Source organism: Bactrocera tryoni, chromosome 4 (assembly GCF_016617805.1).
Source record: "Bactrocera tryoni isolate S06 chromosome 4, CSIRO_BtryS06_freeze2, whole genome shotgun sequence".
NCBI classification, from domain to species: domain Eukaryota; kingdom Metazoa; phylum Arthropoda; class Insecta; order Diptera; family Tephritidae; genus Bactrocera; species Bactrocera tryoni.
Window position 1 is genome coordinate 65777073 of NC_052502.1, and position 18896 is coordinate 65795968.

At 32.6% G+C, this 18896-nt stretch overlaps 4 protein-coding genes across 5 annotated transcripts; 2 read left to right on the plus strand and 2 right to left on the minus strand.

Moving 5' to 3' along the window:
- Nucleotides 1-3651: 3651 nt before the first annotated feature.
- On the minus strand, nucleotides 3652-6358 carry LOC120775448 (inositol polyphosphate 5-phosphatase K). Its single transcript, XM_040105633.1, has 2 exons — nucleotides 6086-6358; nucleotides 3652-6021 (listed from the first exon to the last, which is right to left on the minus strand). Exon 2 carries the CDS (start codon nucleotides 6015-6017, stop codon nucleotides 4530-4532), a length of 1488 nt encoding a protein of 495 aa, XP_039961567.1. The 5' UTR covers nucleotides 6018-6021; nucleotides 6086-6358; the 3' UTR covers nucleotides 3652-4529.
- Nucleotides 6359-6510: 152 nt separating this feature from the next.
- On the minus strand, nucleotides 6511-7175 carry LOC120774761. 2 transcript variants are annotated; one of them, XM_040104521.1, is made up of 2 exons: nucleotides 6959-7175; nucleotides 6511-6895 (listed from the first exon to the last, which is right to left on the minus strand). In XM_040104521.1, exons 1-2 carry the CDS (start codon nucleotides 7047-7049, stop codon nucleotides 6594-6596), a joined length of 393 nt encoding a protein of 130 aa, XP_039960455.1. In that variant the 5' UTR covers nucleotides 7050-7175; the 3' UTR covers nucleotides 6511-6593. The 2 variants fall into 2 exon arrangements, with proteins under 2 accessions (XP_039960455.1, XP_039960454.1); XM_040104520.1 differs by having other exon boundaries at nucleotides 6511-7171.
- Nucleotides 7176-7461: 286 nt separating this feature from the next.
- LOC120775121 (PHD finger protein 12) lies at nucleotides 7462-11098 on the plus strand. Its single transcript, XM_040105143.1, has 6 exons — nucleotides 7462-7611; nucleotides 7783-7973; nucleotides 8050-8477; nucleotides 8537-8799; nucleotides 8867-10446; nucleotides 10499-11098. Exons 1-6 carry the CDS (start codon nucleotides 7570-7572, stop codon nucleotides 10671-10673), a joined length of 2679 nt encoding a protein of 892 aa, XP_039961077.1. The 5' UTR covers nucleotides 7462-7569; the 3' UTR covers nucleotides 10674-11098.
- An 801-nt stretch (nucleotides 11099-11899) lies between these two features.
- LOC120773971 lies at nucleotides 11900-13081 on the plus strand. Its single transcript, XM_040103213.1, has one exon. It carries the CDS (start codon nucleotides 12088-12090, stop codon nucleotides 12610-12612), a length of 525 nt encoding a protein of 174 aa, XP_039959147.1. The 5' UTR covers nucleotides 11900-12087; the 3' UTR covers nucleotides 12613-13081.
- The last annotated feature ends 5815 nt before the right edge of the window (nucleotides 13082-18896 follow it).

Genomic DNA, 18896 nt, shown 5'->3' on the forward strand with positions numbered 1-18896 from the left:
TATGAAAAAAAAAAATCAAAATTCCTCAAGAAAAGAAAGTCTAACTGAATATAATTATAACATGGATTATATACATACATATGTATGTCTTATGAGTATTTACCAGGACTGTTTAAACAATAAATCTGCCAAATCGAAAAAAATGTAGTTATTGTTTTAAAAATTAGTATAAGCCTTTGTAAGTTGAAAGGAAAACAAATAGTAGCATGATTTTAATATTGCAATGAAAACAATGCACTATATACAAATATGCAAAATAATCTACATATATTTCTATACTACTATTTATTATACATTACAAATGGTATATGTGTTTACACATTACCATTATTATACTTACATAGATAGTTTATAATAACGTACAACGATGAATAAATATATGTAACTAAATTTTCCGCTATCAAAAATTTAAATTCTGCGTTTTATTTTACTGCGTGGAGTGAAATGTGCGGTAAGGTGTACAGCAATATTGCGGCACAATGATGCTACAAACAGTTGTATTGTAAAAACTCTTTTTATTTTAAAAAGTTTACATTAAAACAAGAAAACACTTTAACTTCTGCTGCATCGAAGCTATAATTCCCTCCACAGGTGTATTTTTCATTCGAAGATTGTACCGTTGGCTTGTGCAGTAATCCATGCCATTTTTAATGTAGATATCTCGTCAAATAAAAAGTTTCTCCATACAAGGGCTGGATTTTAATCGTTCAGTTTGTATGGCAGCTATATGCTATAGTAGTCAGCTATCAGCGGTTTCGACAAATCAGCAGCTTCTTGTGGAGAAAATAACATGTACAAAATTTCATACCGACTTTCCAATAAATGCATGATTAGTTCGCGTATATACAGAAAGATGACCATGGCTAAATTGACTAAGCTATGCACTAGTGCAGAGTTGTATCTTAATTTATTTTCCAGTCATCAAAGCACTTGGAAAAATACTCCGTCGTGATGGCCATCAGAACCTTCTTCGGATCAGCTTTTATATCCTTAATTGAGTCAAAACGGTGCCCTCGGAGTGGTCATGTGAATTTACTGAATAGCCAGAAGTTACACGAAGGTAAATCAGGCGAATGCGGTGGTTGCCGCACGTTATTAGTTGAAGATGTGATGAACTGACCACGAATAACCAGTGCAGTATGAGATGGTGCATTATCGCATTTCTTTGTTCAATAAATTCAGACATAGTAAAAATCGAAGAATTCACTTTTAGAGCCTCACAAAACGACGCGCATCTCAAATACTAATGAATATTTTGACGTAAAATTTAGCATCGATGCCACTAACAGTACTACCACATTACAGAAAAAAAATTACCGATTTGAAAAATACGCGAAGTATAAATGGAAAAATTCACCTTTCAATCACAGTAGTACAAATCTCGAATGCATTTTAAAATTACTCACTTTTATTTCTTAATATGCCGAATAAAGCTTTGTATTTAAATTGAGATATAAAACTAATTTGTACAGAGGACCGCAGTACCAAGGGGCACCTGTGGGCAAAAATTTTAGAAAAAGTGGACGCGGCCCCGCCCCCAACAAGTTTAATGTTCATATCAACTAAACAATTAAAGCTACAACAACCAAATTTGCTGAGTGCAAATCTTATAAGAATTAAGAGAGAAATCTTCTACCGATAGCGTGAAAATGGATGAAATCGGAGGATAACTCGGCTCACTCCCCATATAACGGCACCGTTAAAAAGTATTACAAGCGCGATAAATCAAGAATTAAATACGCTTTGTGGGAGCTGGTGGGAAAATTGGACGATGCGCGTGGCACCGCCCACTTTTTGATGAAATCCCATATCTCGGTACTCGACCAACCGATTTCGACAGATTTAGTATGTGGCATTCATCTTACATTCTTATATCAAAGTGTGAAAATGGACGAAATCGGAAAAGCCACGCCTACTTCCCATATAGCACAATTTTAAATTCTACTTGATTCGTTCAGTTTTCAGTAAACAAATCAGGAAGCAATTAATATAACGAGATAAAGCTTTGTCCTCGGTGTGTGCCTCCTTATGACCAAAAATTGTTTAAATCCAATAAAAACTGTTTAAGCTCCTAGGTACTGAATATTTGGACCCCCGTACCTATAATTGACTTTTGATCGAAAATGTTGTCCAATGTGTGAGATATATAATTGTAATTAAGGGAAATCCTTCTCTTATAATGGCGAATACGTACACCTTAAATATTTCCCTGGCTTTGATTCTTGCAAGTTGCAAGAGTATAAAATATTCGGTTGCACCCAAACTTAGTGCTTTCTTACCTAAGATGGTGACAATGTTTGGTATTTACTATGTAGAATTAAGATAATTTTGCCTAATACTCTCTACTCTGATGCACAGGTATTGAATATACATATGTTTCATGGATAATGTGGTGGAGCAGAATGGTGTAGGATTGCCGTTAAGAAGGTGTTGGTGAGTGTTGCTTGCTGCCGCGAGATGTTGTTGGGGCAGCATATCTTTTCGTGTAGTTTGTTGAAGTTTAGATTTCTTCTTGTCTGCAACTATCTGTTCATGAATGTGTCGGCTTGGCATTTTTCTGAGGTCATTTTGCTATTGAACCTCGTTAAGAAACGTGGGGGCAGATTCGAAGAATCTTACCGCGTTGTCATCATATTCATTCCTAGGAATGCCAACAAGACCTGTCACCCAGAGAAAGAGCTATTTTTCTTGTATATTTAATGCAAATATCTCGAATTTTAGATATTACTACGGAATTGTTTCGTATGACGTTCAAGCAAGAGAAGTTATAGCGTATTTTAACGCCATATATTACCAATATTACCTCGGCGGTAAATACGGACGAATATGGGAAAGGTGTCCCGTTAGCGATGGTAACTGCGTAGGCATTATTAGTTAATTTGGACCCATCTGTAAAAATTGTTTTACTCTTTTCATTCTTATAGTCGTTTGTTTATTCTAAGTTTTGTTGAATAATTGTGTTACTGATGGTTGATTTTTTAAACTTATGTAGACTTATGCCATTCAAGTTGAGTGTCGATTGCATGAAGTTTGGATGGGAGATGAATGTTTAAAGTTTCGTCAAGCTGGAAACAGCGGCGGAGGGTGGATATGAGTTGAAAATTCCTTTTGTGTTTTGCTGCAAGCGTTATACATTTCTGTATGCCAGTGTTTTCGCTCTTTCTTACTTGTTTGTTTTTAACTGTGAGTATCATTGACCACTATAAAGATCTGTACATACCATGTTAAATAAAACTTTTTGCTTTATACATACATAGTACATATGTAAATTTTGCGTTGATAATTATAACCGCGCAAAAAAAAATAAGTAAATTTTAGTTAATAGCACAGAATATAATAATATGACTTTACAAACATTTTGTTAATTTGACAGATAACCTTTTTGCAAAGATTCTTTACACACGTACACTTAATTCTGGTATTACACGCTAAATTGCTTCAAAAAAAAACGTGTAAAAAGACTGGTTGTGTACAATTGCTCTGGCCAGTAATCTTGCCGGTATTCACAAAAAGGGAATTTCTATAATTTATGTGATATGAACATACTTAATACATACGTCAAAATATAATTTAAAAATGTTTAATTTGAATATTTGGATATTTTTCTCTGAAAACCGTCGTTATTATAAGCGTATTTTTTTTCAAAATGAATGACTATTCCGCAATAGGTGGCGCTCTAGACACTCAACTATTTAGCGAGATATATTCTTATTGGTAAACATTCTTACATATTTATTATTCTACAAAAATAACATTTTAACTATCATTTAACAACTATTCCAATAGAAGCACTAGCTGCTAAATCGTTCAACCGATTTGTGAGAAATTTAAGTATTTTACTATTTTCTGATAGTTAAAACATATTGTACATTAAGACAATTGTGTTATTTCAATATTTAAAACATACACATGTACATATGTATATATTATGGTAGATATGATTGCGGTAATTTTTATCAAAGCTTACAGTTTTATTATTCATTGAAAAAAGCAAACAAATAGAATTATCGTAGTAGCTGATAACAATTTCGTCGATTTCAGCTATATGCTCACACATAAGTACATATGTACATAAGTTTGTTTTTAACAAAACTTTTTAATATGTAATTTTATTTAAAAATAATAAAATGAAACAAAATTATTTACATAACTTAAAAAACTGGACTAGACAGAGGTATTGTGGATTAGTAGGGTTGTATCTAAAAAATATAATTTAAAGTTTAAAACACCATTATATCGCCAAAAATGTAAACTGTATAACTTTTATTTAAATTGTAAGTAAATTGTTAGCACTTTTAAAATTATCACACACTATAGAATGTTTAAAAACGTATCTAAATGCGTATTACTTGTTCTTAAATTGACTACTATTAAATATGCATAACTCGGAATACAAGGGTATGTATGTATGTATATATTGTGTAAGATTAATCTATGTACATGTCTTTCGCCTTGGTATAATAAAAACTAAAACGTATTTAAATAAGTCACGAAATATAAACAAATTATATATTAGCTAAGTTAAAATATTAATTAGCATTGCCTCTGGGCATAATTGCACGAAAAATGTTACTCATACCAGCTATGCTGGTTACGCCCCGCATGCCAGTGTTTTGGAAATATATTAGCAAATAACGCTCGCCATCCCGCATATTTATGTCATCTGAGAAGTCCAGTCGAATGTCTTCTTCATCCTGCAACTGTTGGCGACGCAAACGCTCATGATTGCGGTGATGGTGACGACGCGAACGTTGAGGACCGGGTGATTCAAAGAAAGGATCTACGGGTGAATCGGGTGACGATGGTGGTGACTCAGCTTGATTCACATATTCATAACCGATATATTCATTTAAACTCGCGAAGTCCTCACGATAAACACCAATCCAGTCATGATTACGTTCTTCGAAGTCATTTGGCTTTACATATTCGACTGTATTTTCTTCACCAATTTGCCATCCTGCGATCTCTTTAAAGTTGACACAAGGTGCTCGGTAGTTCGGATAAAGTTTTACGCTAAATTCGCTGCTCACTGGCTTATGGTCACTAATGTTATATGCTGGAAACGATTTGTATGATCTTTGTTCGATGGCGAGTCTCTCATCTGGACGTTTATTGAGCGGTTGTAGAGCATATAATATTCGATCGGTCCATGCAGGGCGGCGTTTTAAATCATAATTCGAAGTTCCTTCATGAAATTTAAATGTCGGTGGAAAAGCTGGCAAACGCTCATGCATTAAATGAAATGCTTTTTGCAATTTAGTGCGTACGTGCAGCAATTGATCGCGTTCAATAAGTTCAGGTAGTTTATCATTTTTAATAGCAGCTAGAACATCAGCAGGACTATCGTCGCCCATCAAACGAAAATTTAAATCTCCAAACCAAAAAACATAATCGTGGTCGTAGATTTCGCGATAGTGTGGTACATGATAGTGATGGTTTTCCATAATTTGTTCATAGTCCTCGATGCGCTCATCCAAATGTTTATCATGCGCAGCCAAATGTGCGACTACAAACGTAATTGCGCAACCATACAACGAGAATCGAATACTCACTGCGCCTTTATTGCCCCACATTCCACCAAAACCGGTACGGGTGAATTCCGGTTCTATATCCCGCATATGTTTCACATGAACACGGCGCACAAACAGAGAAAGTAATAACCCTTGCATTTGTTCTGATTTAATTACCACATAGTCGTAGTCACGAAGTATTTTTTTTATTTTGTGTGTCCAAGGATCCTCCTTAAATAGACCAAGCATCTGTTGTTGTGGTTGAACGTTAACCTCCTGCAAACCAATAGCGTAAATGTCGGGCAAATCTTGTGTGTTCGGGTCATCGACACCTTGAAGACCCAAAAGCGAACGCAATGAGATGTTATCCGGAAAACGGGTGCCTACATTCCATGTCACCACATACACCGAATAAGTTTCAACATATAACTGCTGTTGTTGTGGCAGCTGTTGTAAATCAGATCCCGCCTTGGAAATATTGCCTGCCGTAACAGAACTAGAATTCATCTTTCTACAAAAATATAATAATTATTAATTACAAAATTATTATACTTAGAAAAGTAAACCATATGTACTTGATATGTTATAAAGATATCTCCTTGATATTAATTAATTGCGTCAGTACGACGATACACTTTGTCAACACTATATGAGGAGGGTGAGTAATTTTTCTAAATGGTATGAGCAAAAAACCAGAGTCGAATACTAACCATAGCAAGTAAAATTGTTTTTGTTTAAAGTGCGAGCGGATGAATGAACACAAACACTATTTCCATTCAAGGCTTCTAATGTCACAATCAGCTGATTTGCGGATACGTACCCAACGAGAGTTATTCTGGAAAAAATTGTCATATAGCTATCTTTTAATATTTATTTCACTTTAAATCTCTAAAATATGTATTTCTTCAAATTACAATTTTAAATTCTATTGAAGCTGAAGTATTTCTGTGAAGCAAATCAATATGTATGGACATATCTAAAATTTATTTAAAAAACAAAATTAAGGTTTTAATGTATTACTAAATTTTTTTATTTATATTTTCTTAAAACTAAATAAATCGAATATATAAACGATTTACTAAGCTAATAACATTCGTTTTGTATTGATCTCTCCAGCGCAAAGTTATATTCTTCGTTTTCGTCCACCGACATTTGACGGGTCAACAGCGCTAAAATGCTGTCAACTTGCAATTGAGTTACTTCAAAATCACTTTTTGTGCTAAGCTGCGGCGCTAGCTCGAAGGGCACTCCTTGTACGTATGGTACTGGTGACACGTTGTCTGATGCACTGGCGACATTAGTCATAGGAGGATAAACCGATTGGCCCGGATATCTGCCCATTCCAAATGCGGGAGGTATAGGTGGATACATTCCTATACCTTGTGCTGAAAATTTAGTGGGATCGTGGTCTGAAGTTTTTCTTTCTATAAAAATGAAATCGTCTCCACCTTCATTCGATTGTGTAGAATCCGTAGGTCCTTGTATTGCTTCTTCAGCAGAATCTGTGTCTTGTTTTTTCTTGGAGAAAAACGAAAGCATATTTGTACTGAATTATTATAGTAATATTTATTTAGCGAATTCCGATCTAAGTTAATTGTGCGACAACAAATTTACTTAACGTTTCGACTACTTCAATTGTTATTGTTCTATTTTAGTTGTTGACTCAAGCCTAGTGTTGCCAATGTCCATATAATTGATGTTATCTAAGTAAAAATCTTTGACATGGAATGGCTTTTATTTAAGATTAAGAGATTAGTAGATCGAAAAATAAGAAAAATTACATATTAGAATTAATGATATTCTGAATATAGATTTAGAATGTTAGAAATTAGACAGTTAAATTGCAAATTGACTTTAAAAACTTCAATTTTCAAAACATACTCTCAAATGCAATCCTAACCATAATAGTGGATTTATCACTGAACACCTCCTTCAGCATCGAATTGAACAAATGTCAAACATTTTAACTGCAGCTAAAGGTCCTTTGGAATAATTTATATATTGCATCGGATTAAAAAGATTTTTTTCGTGATTTTTAATATAAGATACCAAAGCCGACATGTCGAAAGTGGAAGTGGATCCCAATTTGCCCATAATGGAGGTATTTATTAAGTTTCTCTTAACACAAAACTTTGGTGAAAGTTTGTGGAACATCTCGATCCGCATTTGTGTTACAAAATTTGTATAATCTATTTTAACCACAAAAATTATGAATGTTTTAAAAAAGTTCTAAACTTTTATACAATATTTGTACATAATTTTGTTCAAATAGCAAATTAAAATCCTCATTAAACCACCTCCCTCCGAAGAAGAAAAAATAACATTGCGGCCAGTGAATACCAAGCATCCATATTATAAACGGCCTGGTCGAGGACACAATCATGACCTTTGCGATGCTTGCGAAGAAGGTGGAGATCTACTTTGTTGTGATCGTTGTCCATCCAGTTTCCATTTGCAGTGCCAGTAAGTACACGTGTTTATTTGTTTATTTATGTATGCATAGTTAATTGAATAATACAAATGCGTTCGATTATCTTAGCGACCCACCGCTAACAGAAGAAGATATACCAAGTGGACAGTGGCTTTGTCATAACTGCCGCATGACCCTTAAGCCTACATCATCATCTAAATCAAGTTCTGTTGAGCGCAGTGCTGCCGGTGCAGTTACCGCTGCACGTACAGAGAGTTCTCGACCAAATACGCCGTCAGTAGATGCCGAATCGGCCCCATTTAAATTTCGTAATTTACGAAAACGCAGCAGTAGTCGTGCATCTTTTAGTAGCGATCTGAGCAATACTGAAAAATATTTGTCAAAATTGCCAGTGGGTATACAAAGAGCATTGGATCCCAACAAAAAGCCTACACCACTTGATGAGCTGATAAAAGCTGCTAGTATATTAAATCCGAAGCAATTTGAGCTGCCGCGTGAACTAGAAATACATTCTCAATTTCCTGGCAATGATAAAGGTATAGGTAGTACACATTTTGGCTCAATACACAATAAGCATAACACATTTTTATTTTAGTGGAACCTATTCGCAAGAATGGAAATGGAAATAAAAAACCAAACAATATACGAAGGAATTCTAAACCGTATGAGCTGGACTCTCAGGGTTTGGTACCATTGCCAGCTAAAACATGTTTTTATTGTCGCAAGTCTTGTAAGAAAGCTCCACTAGTGGCATGCGACTATTGTCCTTTATATTTTCATCAGGATTGCCTAAATCCACCCATGACAGCATTGCCAACTGGCTTATGGATGTGTCCGAACCATGTGGAAAACTTCATTGTAAGATAAATAATTTCCTAATTGATTTTAATGGGATGAACTTAATGTATATGTATTTATTTTGAAGGATAATCATCTTGTCAACAGCATTTCAGCAACAGAACGCATTCGTTTATGGGATAAGTTTTCACAACCTTTTGATCATGAATCAGTAAAAATGGAATTTTTTCGACGCGTTCACATGCGTAATCCTCCCTTTCGCATCAAAGTGCCAATAAAAACACGTGAAACAATTGAAATTCCTCCAATGGTCAAGTATCACTACGAAAATCCTCCCCCTCTCTTACCGTCATTACGTGAAACTTTGCGTTACGATATTGTTAAACGACGCAAATGTCTTCCTAGTTCTCCTGAAATAATATCAAAAGAAACTGTAGCTGAATCAGTTTTTAAAGATTTGGAAGCTCTCCAAAGTGCCAAAGCTAAATTTCGCGAGATTCAAAAGGAGCTAGGTCAAGTAGATGACTTGAGTAGCAGCGAAGAGGAAGATAACAATGTAACAGAAAACACCGACGATAAAAAGGATGAAGATGTAGAGGCAAAAACAGATAATGAAATTACAGACAAAGAAAAAGTCGAAGAGGACGATAAACTAAATAAGGTGAAAAGTAATAAAAAGCGTAGTAAACGTGGAGATTCTACCAAAAACTGTTCATCTGATGTACAAATCAAAAGCGAAGAGGACGTTAAAATTGATAATGATACGGAAAAATTGCCAACAAATCAAGCTCAGCAACAGCAAATGGTGGATAAAATCAAAAGTGAAGATGAAGAAGAAACCGACGATGAAACTAAATGCATTGCTGATATAGACGCAGAACTTCGTTATCTAGATGTTGATTTAATAAAGAAGTTAGCATTTCAACGGGTGCAACAGCTGGTGCAGGAGCACCCAGAAATTGTAGTGCAATATCAGAACCGTACTGCCGCCAAAAGGATACGTGAACTTTCACATATTGATCCACCACAAGTATTACCATCACAAATACTCTCGCCAGAAGATGTACGACGTCTATCCATAATGTTTACTGGCGAGACGTCCTCGATATTGGCGCAACACCAAAGTGATAGTGATAACGACTTGCCACAGTTACATCCGGCTTTAGCCACTGCTGCTGCTATTGTTGCTGCGGATGAGGAAGAGCAGAAATACAAGCTACGCGTACGTACCGATGGAGAAAAAGCTTACGAAATAGCAACACGGCTTGAGCTGAAATTATTACGATGTAAAGTACGTGCACGCGCTGTCCTAACACCGTTAGGTGACATATTGGAAGACAATCGATGGTTTAGTAACGTTGAGTTACATTCCTCATTTTTTATGCGTTATCGCAATATGCATATTGGATCTGGCCAAACTTCTGTTGATGTAAACCTTTCCCATATTGGACACTGTTGTCGGATTTCGCCCAAACATGCAACTATATTTTATGACGATTTTACAAAAACATATGAACTCATTAATTACTCAGAGTACGGCACCGAAGTTAATGGACAGCTGTATTCTTGCGATTTTACTGATTATGGACCAACGCCGGCCAAAAAGCTTAAAAATGAGGACATCGAGTTACAGAAACGTGTTCAAGAGATTTTAGATAAACGTCGTGGCATACAACGTCAACATTACATTGTGGACAGAAATTCAAGGTACACATGAAAATGAGTTTAAAATTAAATTATTATACATTGTCTATTACAGAATGGCTCCGCCAATGAAACCTGAGTGCAAATGCACTTTCGTTCAAGAGCCTCCTATGCTTGCCGGTGCTTGGGAAGGTACGGCTATACTTACGCATGGTACTTTAATACGTTTCGGATGTTTGTCATTTGTTTTCTCAATACCTGAATTAGGATCGAGTAATGGCCAGGGCTAAGAATTTGTCGTTGTTGGTACGGATGCGGTTAGCTGCAATAAGTCTTAATTTTTAAAAATGAAAATTTAAAAATAGCTTTTAGCATATTGTTTTTAATTTAAAACAATCACTTAGAAAATAATGCAAAATGTTATGTTGCTTATGTTTTATAAAACATCAATACTTTTCAGTTAAAAATTGCACAAAAAACTCGTGATGTTTAATAAAAAAGATTTTTCGTTTTTTCTATTATTATTTACATATTTATTTCTTAGTACGACACAAATTATTTTAAATAAAATAACACTCTAATATACATAAAGGTTAGAAACATAAACTGCTACGTTTTCGCATTACGTAGTTGCAGTTAAGCGTTCTCAAAGTTGTAATATTACATATTTAACGAACTATATATATTTTAAATAAAGTTTAACTTAGATGAATAATTTTACTGTTTCATTTAAGGGAGAGGTTCATTCGAGCAAAACATGATATTGTTTTTAGGATATTTATATGAAACAGTAAAAATATATTTTTAAAAATTAATGGTATATTACAATATGAGTATTAAAAATTCGACAATGGTACTCTAGAGCATCTCGGACAAAAGTCTTCTGAAGTCAAAAAATCAAATTATATCAAAAGATAATTGCCCAAGAAACGCTGTGGGTTTTTTTCAAAAGATAAATTTTTAGCTTTTTGGGAACACTTTCAAAAAAGGCATATTTTTTAAAATTATTGGAATAGAAGACGATTAAATATGGTATATAAAAACTATTATTACAAATGTTTGTCTTTTAAAAAAATAATAAGTTTTTTCATTTGGCATTTAAATGAAAAATTAACAATATTTTTGTTTTAATATTAAATTTGTTAACTATATTTTTTCAATTTTGAATTATACTAGTTTTAGCATAATTGAGATATAAGTTATCCTATCTTTTAAGTTGGACAAAACTGAGCAGTGTGCTAAATTTTACTGAAATCGGTTCTGCAGTTTAGGAGAAAACCTTACACGTAATTTTTATATTTATAGATCTGTAGCAAATCTAATGCTTATATGCATTTACAAATTTAAAAAAGTTTTAATTTTTCTAACTTTTTACATTGACCTTTTTTTAATAGGACTATTTTCACAAACCATTACTTTTACAGCACTGTATATCTTCGTCAATTTCCTTATCAGTCTTAACGAAATTTTGGTAAACAGCTGGTAATTTATACATAGCGTTACCGCTGTCAAAAGCTTGCGTTGCGCAAGTTTATATCAGAATTTAGAAGTGAAGCATCTACATATCCACGAATAGCAATACCAACAAAATCTAATTCATATATAATACATATATACATAATCTACGTTTTAGATAGTTCTAGTGTTTACATATTGTTTTAATTTTATTGCGTATAAATAAACACGTCGTGATGAGCTTGTGAAATGAACGCTTTGCGTAACCTCTTTAGCTCGAGAACACTAAATAGTGTAAGGCAACATGGCCAGAATGTCCTCTTTAATATTGCACAACCAGTTGATGGTGCACCGGCGGTTGCACCAATTACAGACTTCGATGAAGGTACTAATAAAGAAGCATGTCAACCGTTGAAAATACCAAAATCAATTCTCGATGCAACTACTTTTATTGGTAAAAACTTTGGTGAAACAACTGCCTCTGGATCGATTTCACCAACTACCTTAAAACGATTGCGATGCATGGAGCGCAAGGTTGAGTTAGTTTATCGCTGTAAACTGTGCAACACACGTAACAGTAAGCTGGTCTCTGAAGCTGCATACAGAAGCGGTGTGGTAATTCTCCAATGTGACGGTTGTTCTGTGAACCATTTAATAGCCGATCATTCTGGATGGTTTGCCAAAACCAAAGGCAAGAATTTTGACCAGGTGCTAGCCGAGCGAGGTGATCGCGTTAAAGTCATCAAAGTAAACGAAAAAGGCGAATTAATTTAGCTGCAAGCAACATGAAATTAAATTACAATTAACTTCAGTCTTATGTATTGCTATTAATAATGAATACTGCTTCACAAAATATCATAAATAACAATTTTATCATTAATAGAATAAAGTGTTTAAAATACAGGAGATAAAAATCATATAGGCTCAGCCTTCGAAAACACGTTTTCAATTGCTTGTGGAACCGATGGCTCCATGACCGAATACTGACATTAACCTGGAGACCTGCCATAATAATCTAATTGGAATTTATCTATATTGTAAATAAGTAATGCTATAGTTCAATATATTATATGCTTTGAATTTGAATGTAACTACCGTGCAACCACTTCAGGTTGCATCTTTATTTATGTATTTTGTGCAGTGAATTAACATCCTGGAATGTAATATATTACAAATGCAAAAGTAATGAGAAACTTCACAAAAAAAGCAATAAAAGTATTAAAGCAAAATATCGAAACATTAACAATCAATAATTTATTTCGTTTTAAAATACACGTGACTATAACTTTTATCTATTTATAAAAAAAAAAAAATAATTGCAGAGGCATGGCCGAATTAGGAAATTTTTCCTATTGGATATGTGTTCCATGTACATTATTTAATGAAGTATTTGTAAAAGCGATTGAACACTTATTTTGTTTTATTAGCTGAAACCAAGTGTTATGAGTATTTGATTGTCATTCGGTAGGGCGTTGATATAAATCATAGCCGTGAATATATATAAGAAGGTTTTCTCAGATAGGGGTTGCTTAAATGTACTTATAAAACAAGTATTTCACAATCTGATATGGATTTCGTAATAACGAAGGATTATGTTGTTGTTGTTACGGATCCTAATCCCAGTTACGATGGTAAGGATTAGATAAGTTGTCATCGACGTCATCTAATGTAATGTACATACATATGTATATTACATACTTCTGCCAAAGTGAATTCGTTACCAAAAAAATCATTTAGTACACTGTTCATGAAAATCTCTTGGAGGAAATCATACTAAATGTATACGCATTTTATTTTATGCCAATAAAATTTAATAATGATTCACATTCATTAAAGCGTTAGGAAATAAAATTAATTGTGATTATAATCTAATTGTACTGATAACTGCTACAATCATATACGAATATGTGTACAAATGATAATTTAATAGCGGATAGTGGAGGCGCGCGCGTCTAAATGATTTGTGATAAGATAAAATTGGTAGTAATTAGTTGTTGACGGTCTCAATGTGATAATGTACCTTTATTTTTTATGTATGTATGTATGTAGTGTATTAATTTTGGCGTAAATAATTGTTGCATATTTATTTACCACATCTTATTGTAAGTACTTCATAATTTACCGAAAGTTTAAAAAATAAAGTTTCTTGCAAAGAAGGTGCTTATTTCTCGGAACCGCCGATATCGGATCACTATAGCATATAGTTGTCATACAAACTAAACTTATAAATATTGCTATAAATTTCTTATTTTTATTTAACTTTTTAATTTGACACGATATTCTCACGAAATTTGGCATAGATTATTGTCTAAGACAATGGTACCAACTCGGAACAAATTGTTACGATCGTACCACTATAGTGTATAGCTGTCATACAAACTGACCGATCAAAATGAAATTATTTTTATATGTACATATGTACATACATACATATGTGAGGGGTATTATGACTTCGATACAGCTGAGGTTAACGTCATTTACTTATGTGTGTATATGAAAATATCAGTAGAACGTTTACAATACACTAACTAGATAAACATTAGATCAACCAGTTTACCTGAATGGTCAAATCAACTCGATTAGAATAAAAACTTATTTATATCCAACCAAACACTGTTATCATATAATTTCTCAAAACTTTTCCCGAATCATTACAATAATAATTAATAAAAGATAATAGAAAAAATTTAAAAAAATATGCGTATATGTATGTGTGTGTGAATATTTGCAGTGCGAAATGTGCCAGTACAATATAGTGTCTGTACATACTTATCTATGTACATTTGTACATACATATATAAATTTTAGCTAATATAAACATTTATAATTTGCATATCAATATCGCTTAAAGTATAGACCTAATGACACAAAGGTTTTGGACTTTCTTTTGTTTAAATAACTCAAAAGCAATACCAGTTTAATGATTTATTTTTGAATGCGTATATTTGTTGAACATCTGCTTGACATCTGAATTATTGAATTAGGCCGTTATTATTGTGACGGATAAGCACAAAATTTTGCTGTGTAACGATGACTATAACGATATGCAATACTACCAAGTTGAAATGATATATGTACATATGATTACAACACTACTATGAAAACGACATAGGTTATTGAATACCTGATTCGAAAATGAGCAACTCTTCTGGTGCCATTACCAGATATTTTGCAATAACCAGGGAATCTCATCTTATCCTAGTCTAGCGCTTAAATCTTCGGCAACTGAATGAAATAAATGAAAATCTAGCTGAATATCGCATATGTCATTCTCAGAAATTTAGTTAACATCTTTACAAACTCTTTTCCCGTGAATGACAGCATGGCCCGTGACTCCAATTAACGCTATTTATCTAACATTTCTGTACTTAATACTTACCCATCCAAATAGGGTTAGAGCGCCGAAAGGACAGTCCTTGACCACTCGTTATATGATTTCTATGACAGCAAGTAATATTCTTAAACCTAAGTGGGTTTTGAATTGCTGATACTAACAAAAAACAGCTCGTAAAGCAGAGCAAGGTTTTCTTATTGAAAAACCCTTCTAGGGTGCGATGTAGTCAACTAGAGTCTAATGAAGAGGACATGGTATTCGAACTTTGCAAAAGAAATCAAGTGAAGGGAAATCTCTCATTACCTAGCCGAAAGCGATCTGAATTAAATGCCGCCAAAGACTGTCAACGCAGCGGTATCCCTTAAAATTATGTTTTCCATACCCAAGGGATATTTTCCGAGCACATTTGAAGCAGTTTCCTTTGCTATAAGTCAGTATGTTGAAAACATTTTCAACGCAACCATCGTATTACCATAATACAGCGGTAGCTTGCCCGCTCTGCTGTTGCTTCCAGGTTGTATTGCGATGGATTCTCATAAAGGAGCTGCTCCACAAGAAAGAGAAAATGCAGGTATTCGCCATGTAAAGCTTCGCTTCGCTTCCTACACTGAGCATTGCAGGAGCAAAAAGAACCTGCGTATATGACATGGGTATAGCCTATTTTGCAATCTGCCGGCAACCCCTGTGTAGGGTACAATGGACCTTAGGTCCCAGTACAAACCTAAAAATTATATTCTATTCTACGTTAACAACAAGAGGAACACAATTAATATTCGATTACTTAAGGCATACTTATATGCGGTGTGAGGATTATAAACTCGCTTTGAAGTGTAGTTCTTCTTAATTCGTACTTGCTAATTAACTTTGGGTAATGTTTAATAATGCTTCTGTTAAGGATGTGGCGCATTTATTGTAATTACTCCTTTGACTAGACTTTTCACTTTTCATAAAAAAAAAACTATTTACATATAACAATAAATATTTATGACGATTTGTTGTTTATGTCTAAGTTTTTATTTTATTCTTGTTAGTAGGAAACAATTATGTATGCTTTTAGGTTTTTGTTTACGAATTATTCCTTATTTGCTTAATTCTAAACTTAAAAAATTCAAACATATAATATTTGCTTCGTGAAATTAAAACACTTGTGATTAGGCTTATTCACTTGGTTAATAGCTACTTATTTTTATAAGACTATATGCGCATTACATTTTTATTTGTTATATATCTATATAAATTTATTCAATTACTTACGTATGTATGTGTTGGATATACATACATATGTATGCACGACAAAAAACACTTTTAAACATTAGTGTTTGATTTAATATTTATATAAACAATATAAAACTATTTTTGATCGAATTTATATATATTTGTATATATGTATCTATGTTTTATATTTATTTTTTAAACGTATCTTCCATAAGTCGCTTATACATACATATATGTGACCTGGTCTACGAAAAGAGGGCTTAGGTGCGAAAACTAGTTTTCTTGGAAAAGCTGTTAAAAACAATCGTCAGTTTCTCGTTATCTCATTAATTGTTCTCCTTTTTTTTGGCACCTAAGCCCCCTTTTCGTAGACCAGGTCACATATATGTACATACATATAAGCACATATGTGCGTATTCATATGCAAAGATATTTACTCAAGTTAAATTGTTTATTAATTTGTGGTTTAAAGATATATGTGTTTATATTCATTATTACATTTTTTATTATATGATTTTATTTATACAAACAATTTTTTCCGTAATTTTCTTAAGTAAAATTTTTAATTAATATTATATGTGGTTTAAAGGTATATGTGTTTATATTTATTAGCAAGTTTTTTTTTATTTATACAAGCAATGTTATCCGAAAACATGAAAAATGTACATATGTAATATTTGTGTCTATTTACAGGGATGTATGCATATAATTATTAGTTGTTTCATGAATAAATTGATGATCTGCGTTATAGATGTTCAAATTAATAATATGTATATTTTCTTAATTTCGCTGCAACCATACTTTAAGCCCACAACCTTTTGAGTCTATCTGCGAAGTGATCAGGGATTTGACGAATGAAGACCTTTACGTAAACATATTTTTAAATTTTTTATTGTTGTATTTTAAAAGTTTACGATGAAAATAATATAAAAATTAGTTCAATTATTAATCTTTTTTTTAACTAAAATTTTAATTTTTATAAGGTGGTGCAATAGTTTCAACTGTTAAAAACGCCAAATAATGTTAAATATATTTCTTAAATTCCTGTGGTATTTTGGAGAAATTAAAAAAAAAAAGTTTGAAAAAATATTCGAGTTACCATAAAATATGTCGAATAATTCATTCCTTCTTATCAGCCAGTCTGAAAGTTTAAAAAAATATATGTACATACATAGATATACATATGTAATTAAGGATATATCGTGTTTTTTATTGAAAATAAATAATTATCTTTTGTAACGAATATATGTATAATACACACATCGCACACTAACTACAAAAGTAAAATGCTCAGAAGGCAGAGGACGCAATTAACAAAATAGTAGATTTAACTGTGATTTTCCAATTAGGTTGGATAGTGATGACAAAATTGATATATTAAAAAAACTTATTTTTAAAATGTTTGAGTTGCGATTCTTTTGTATTTAGTCCGCGTATGAGCTGTGACTCTTTTGTATTTAGTGTGCGATATGTTGAAAAAATTTATTCAGAAATTTGTATGAGTTATAATTCTTTTCACAGTTTGTATGTGATATACTCGTACCAAAATCGATGCAAGGAATTAGTGGCAGTCAGAATTTTCAAAAAGCGATTTTTCTGTCAGATCAACACAAACAGCCACTACTTTTAAAGTTATTAATTTTTTTAATTTCCGTCAAGTCGAAACGTTCTTTAATGATGCTATGGTTTACTTTTTATTTGGGGAAAAAATTAAAATTGTAATTTTTTCATGTCTCTTATATATGCACCATCTTCAAAGCGACATACCACAATGGCTTTCTATTGAAACAAATATACAGTATACGTTGTTTTTAAAATGAAATATTTTAAATTATTGCTGAGACCCGTAACAGACTAAGGTATGAGTACATATGTAAATATGCTTGTATCCATAAAATATAAATGACTTAAAAACAATAGGAAACTTTGAGAAGACTTTAATTAAGCAAGAAATTGGAATTTGTAATTTTGTTAAAATAAATATTCTAAATTTTGTGGTTAGGTCCTTCGAAACAAACCACTTTAACAATCATAAAACAGTGAAGCTACTCGCATTGGTTAGTGTATTATTAAACTAAAGGTAAATATTTTATCTATACCAACACCAAGTAAAATTAAAAGCATAAATTCGATTGATATATGATTATTTTTTATATTAATTATGTTTAATTCTTCTTAAGGTTAAATTTTACATTATACAATTTCTAAGTACATTCCTATGTTATAACCAATCTAGAGTAATTAATGGAAAATAATTTTCTTGCACCGTTATGTGTGCCCATTGAAATAAATTAATATAGATTTGTGTATTAATACTTGTGAATTGTTTCAGCGTACGCATACATAATTTTTTATATGTATGTATATGCAGTACTAGTTATAAAAAATCTCTTTTATTGTAACTGTGTAAAATTACAAAAATAAAATTAGTTAAAATTAAAAATTAGTCTTAAAAACGTAATGACTTCTACTTCGTTTAGACCTTTGTATTGCATTAACACAAGTGTAA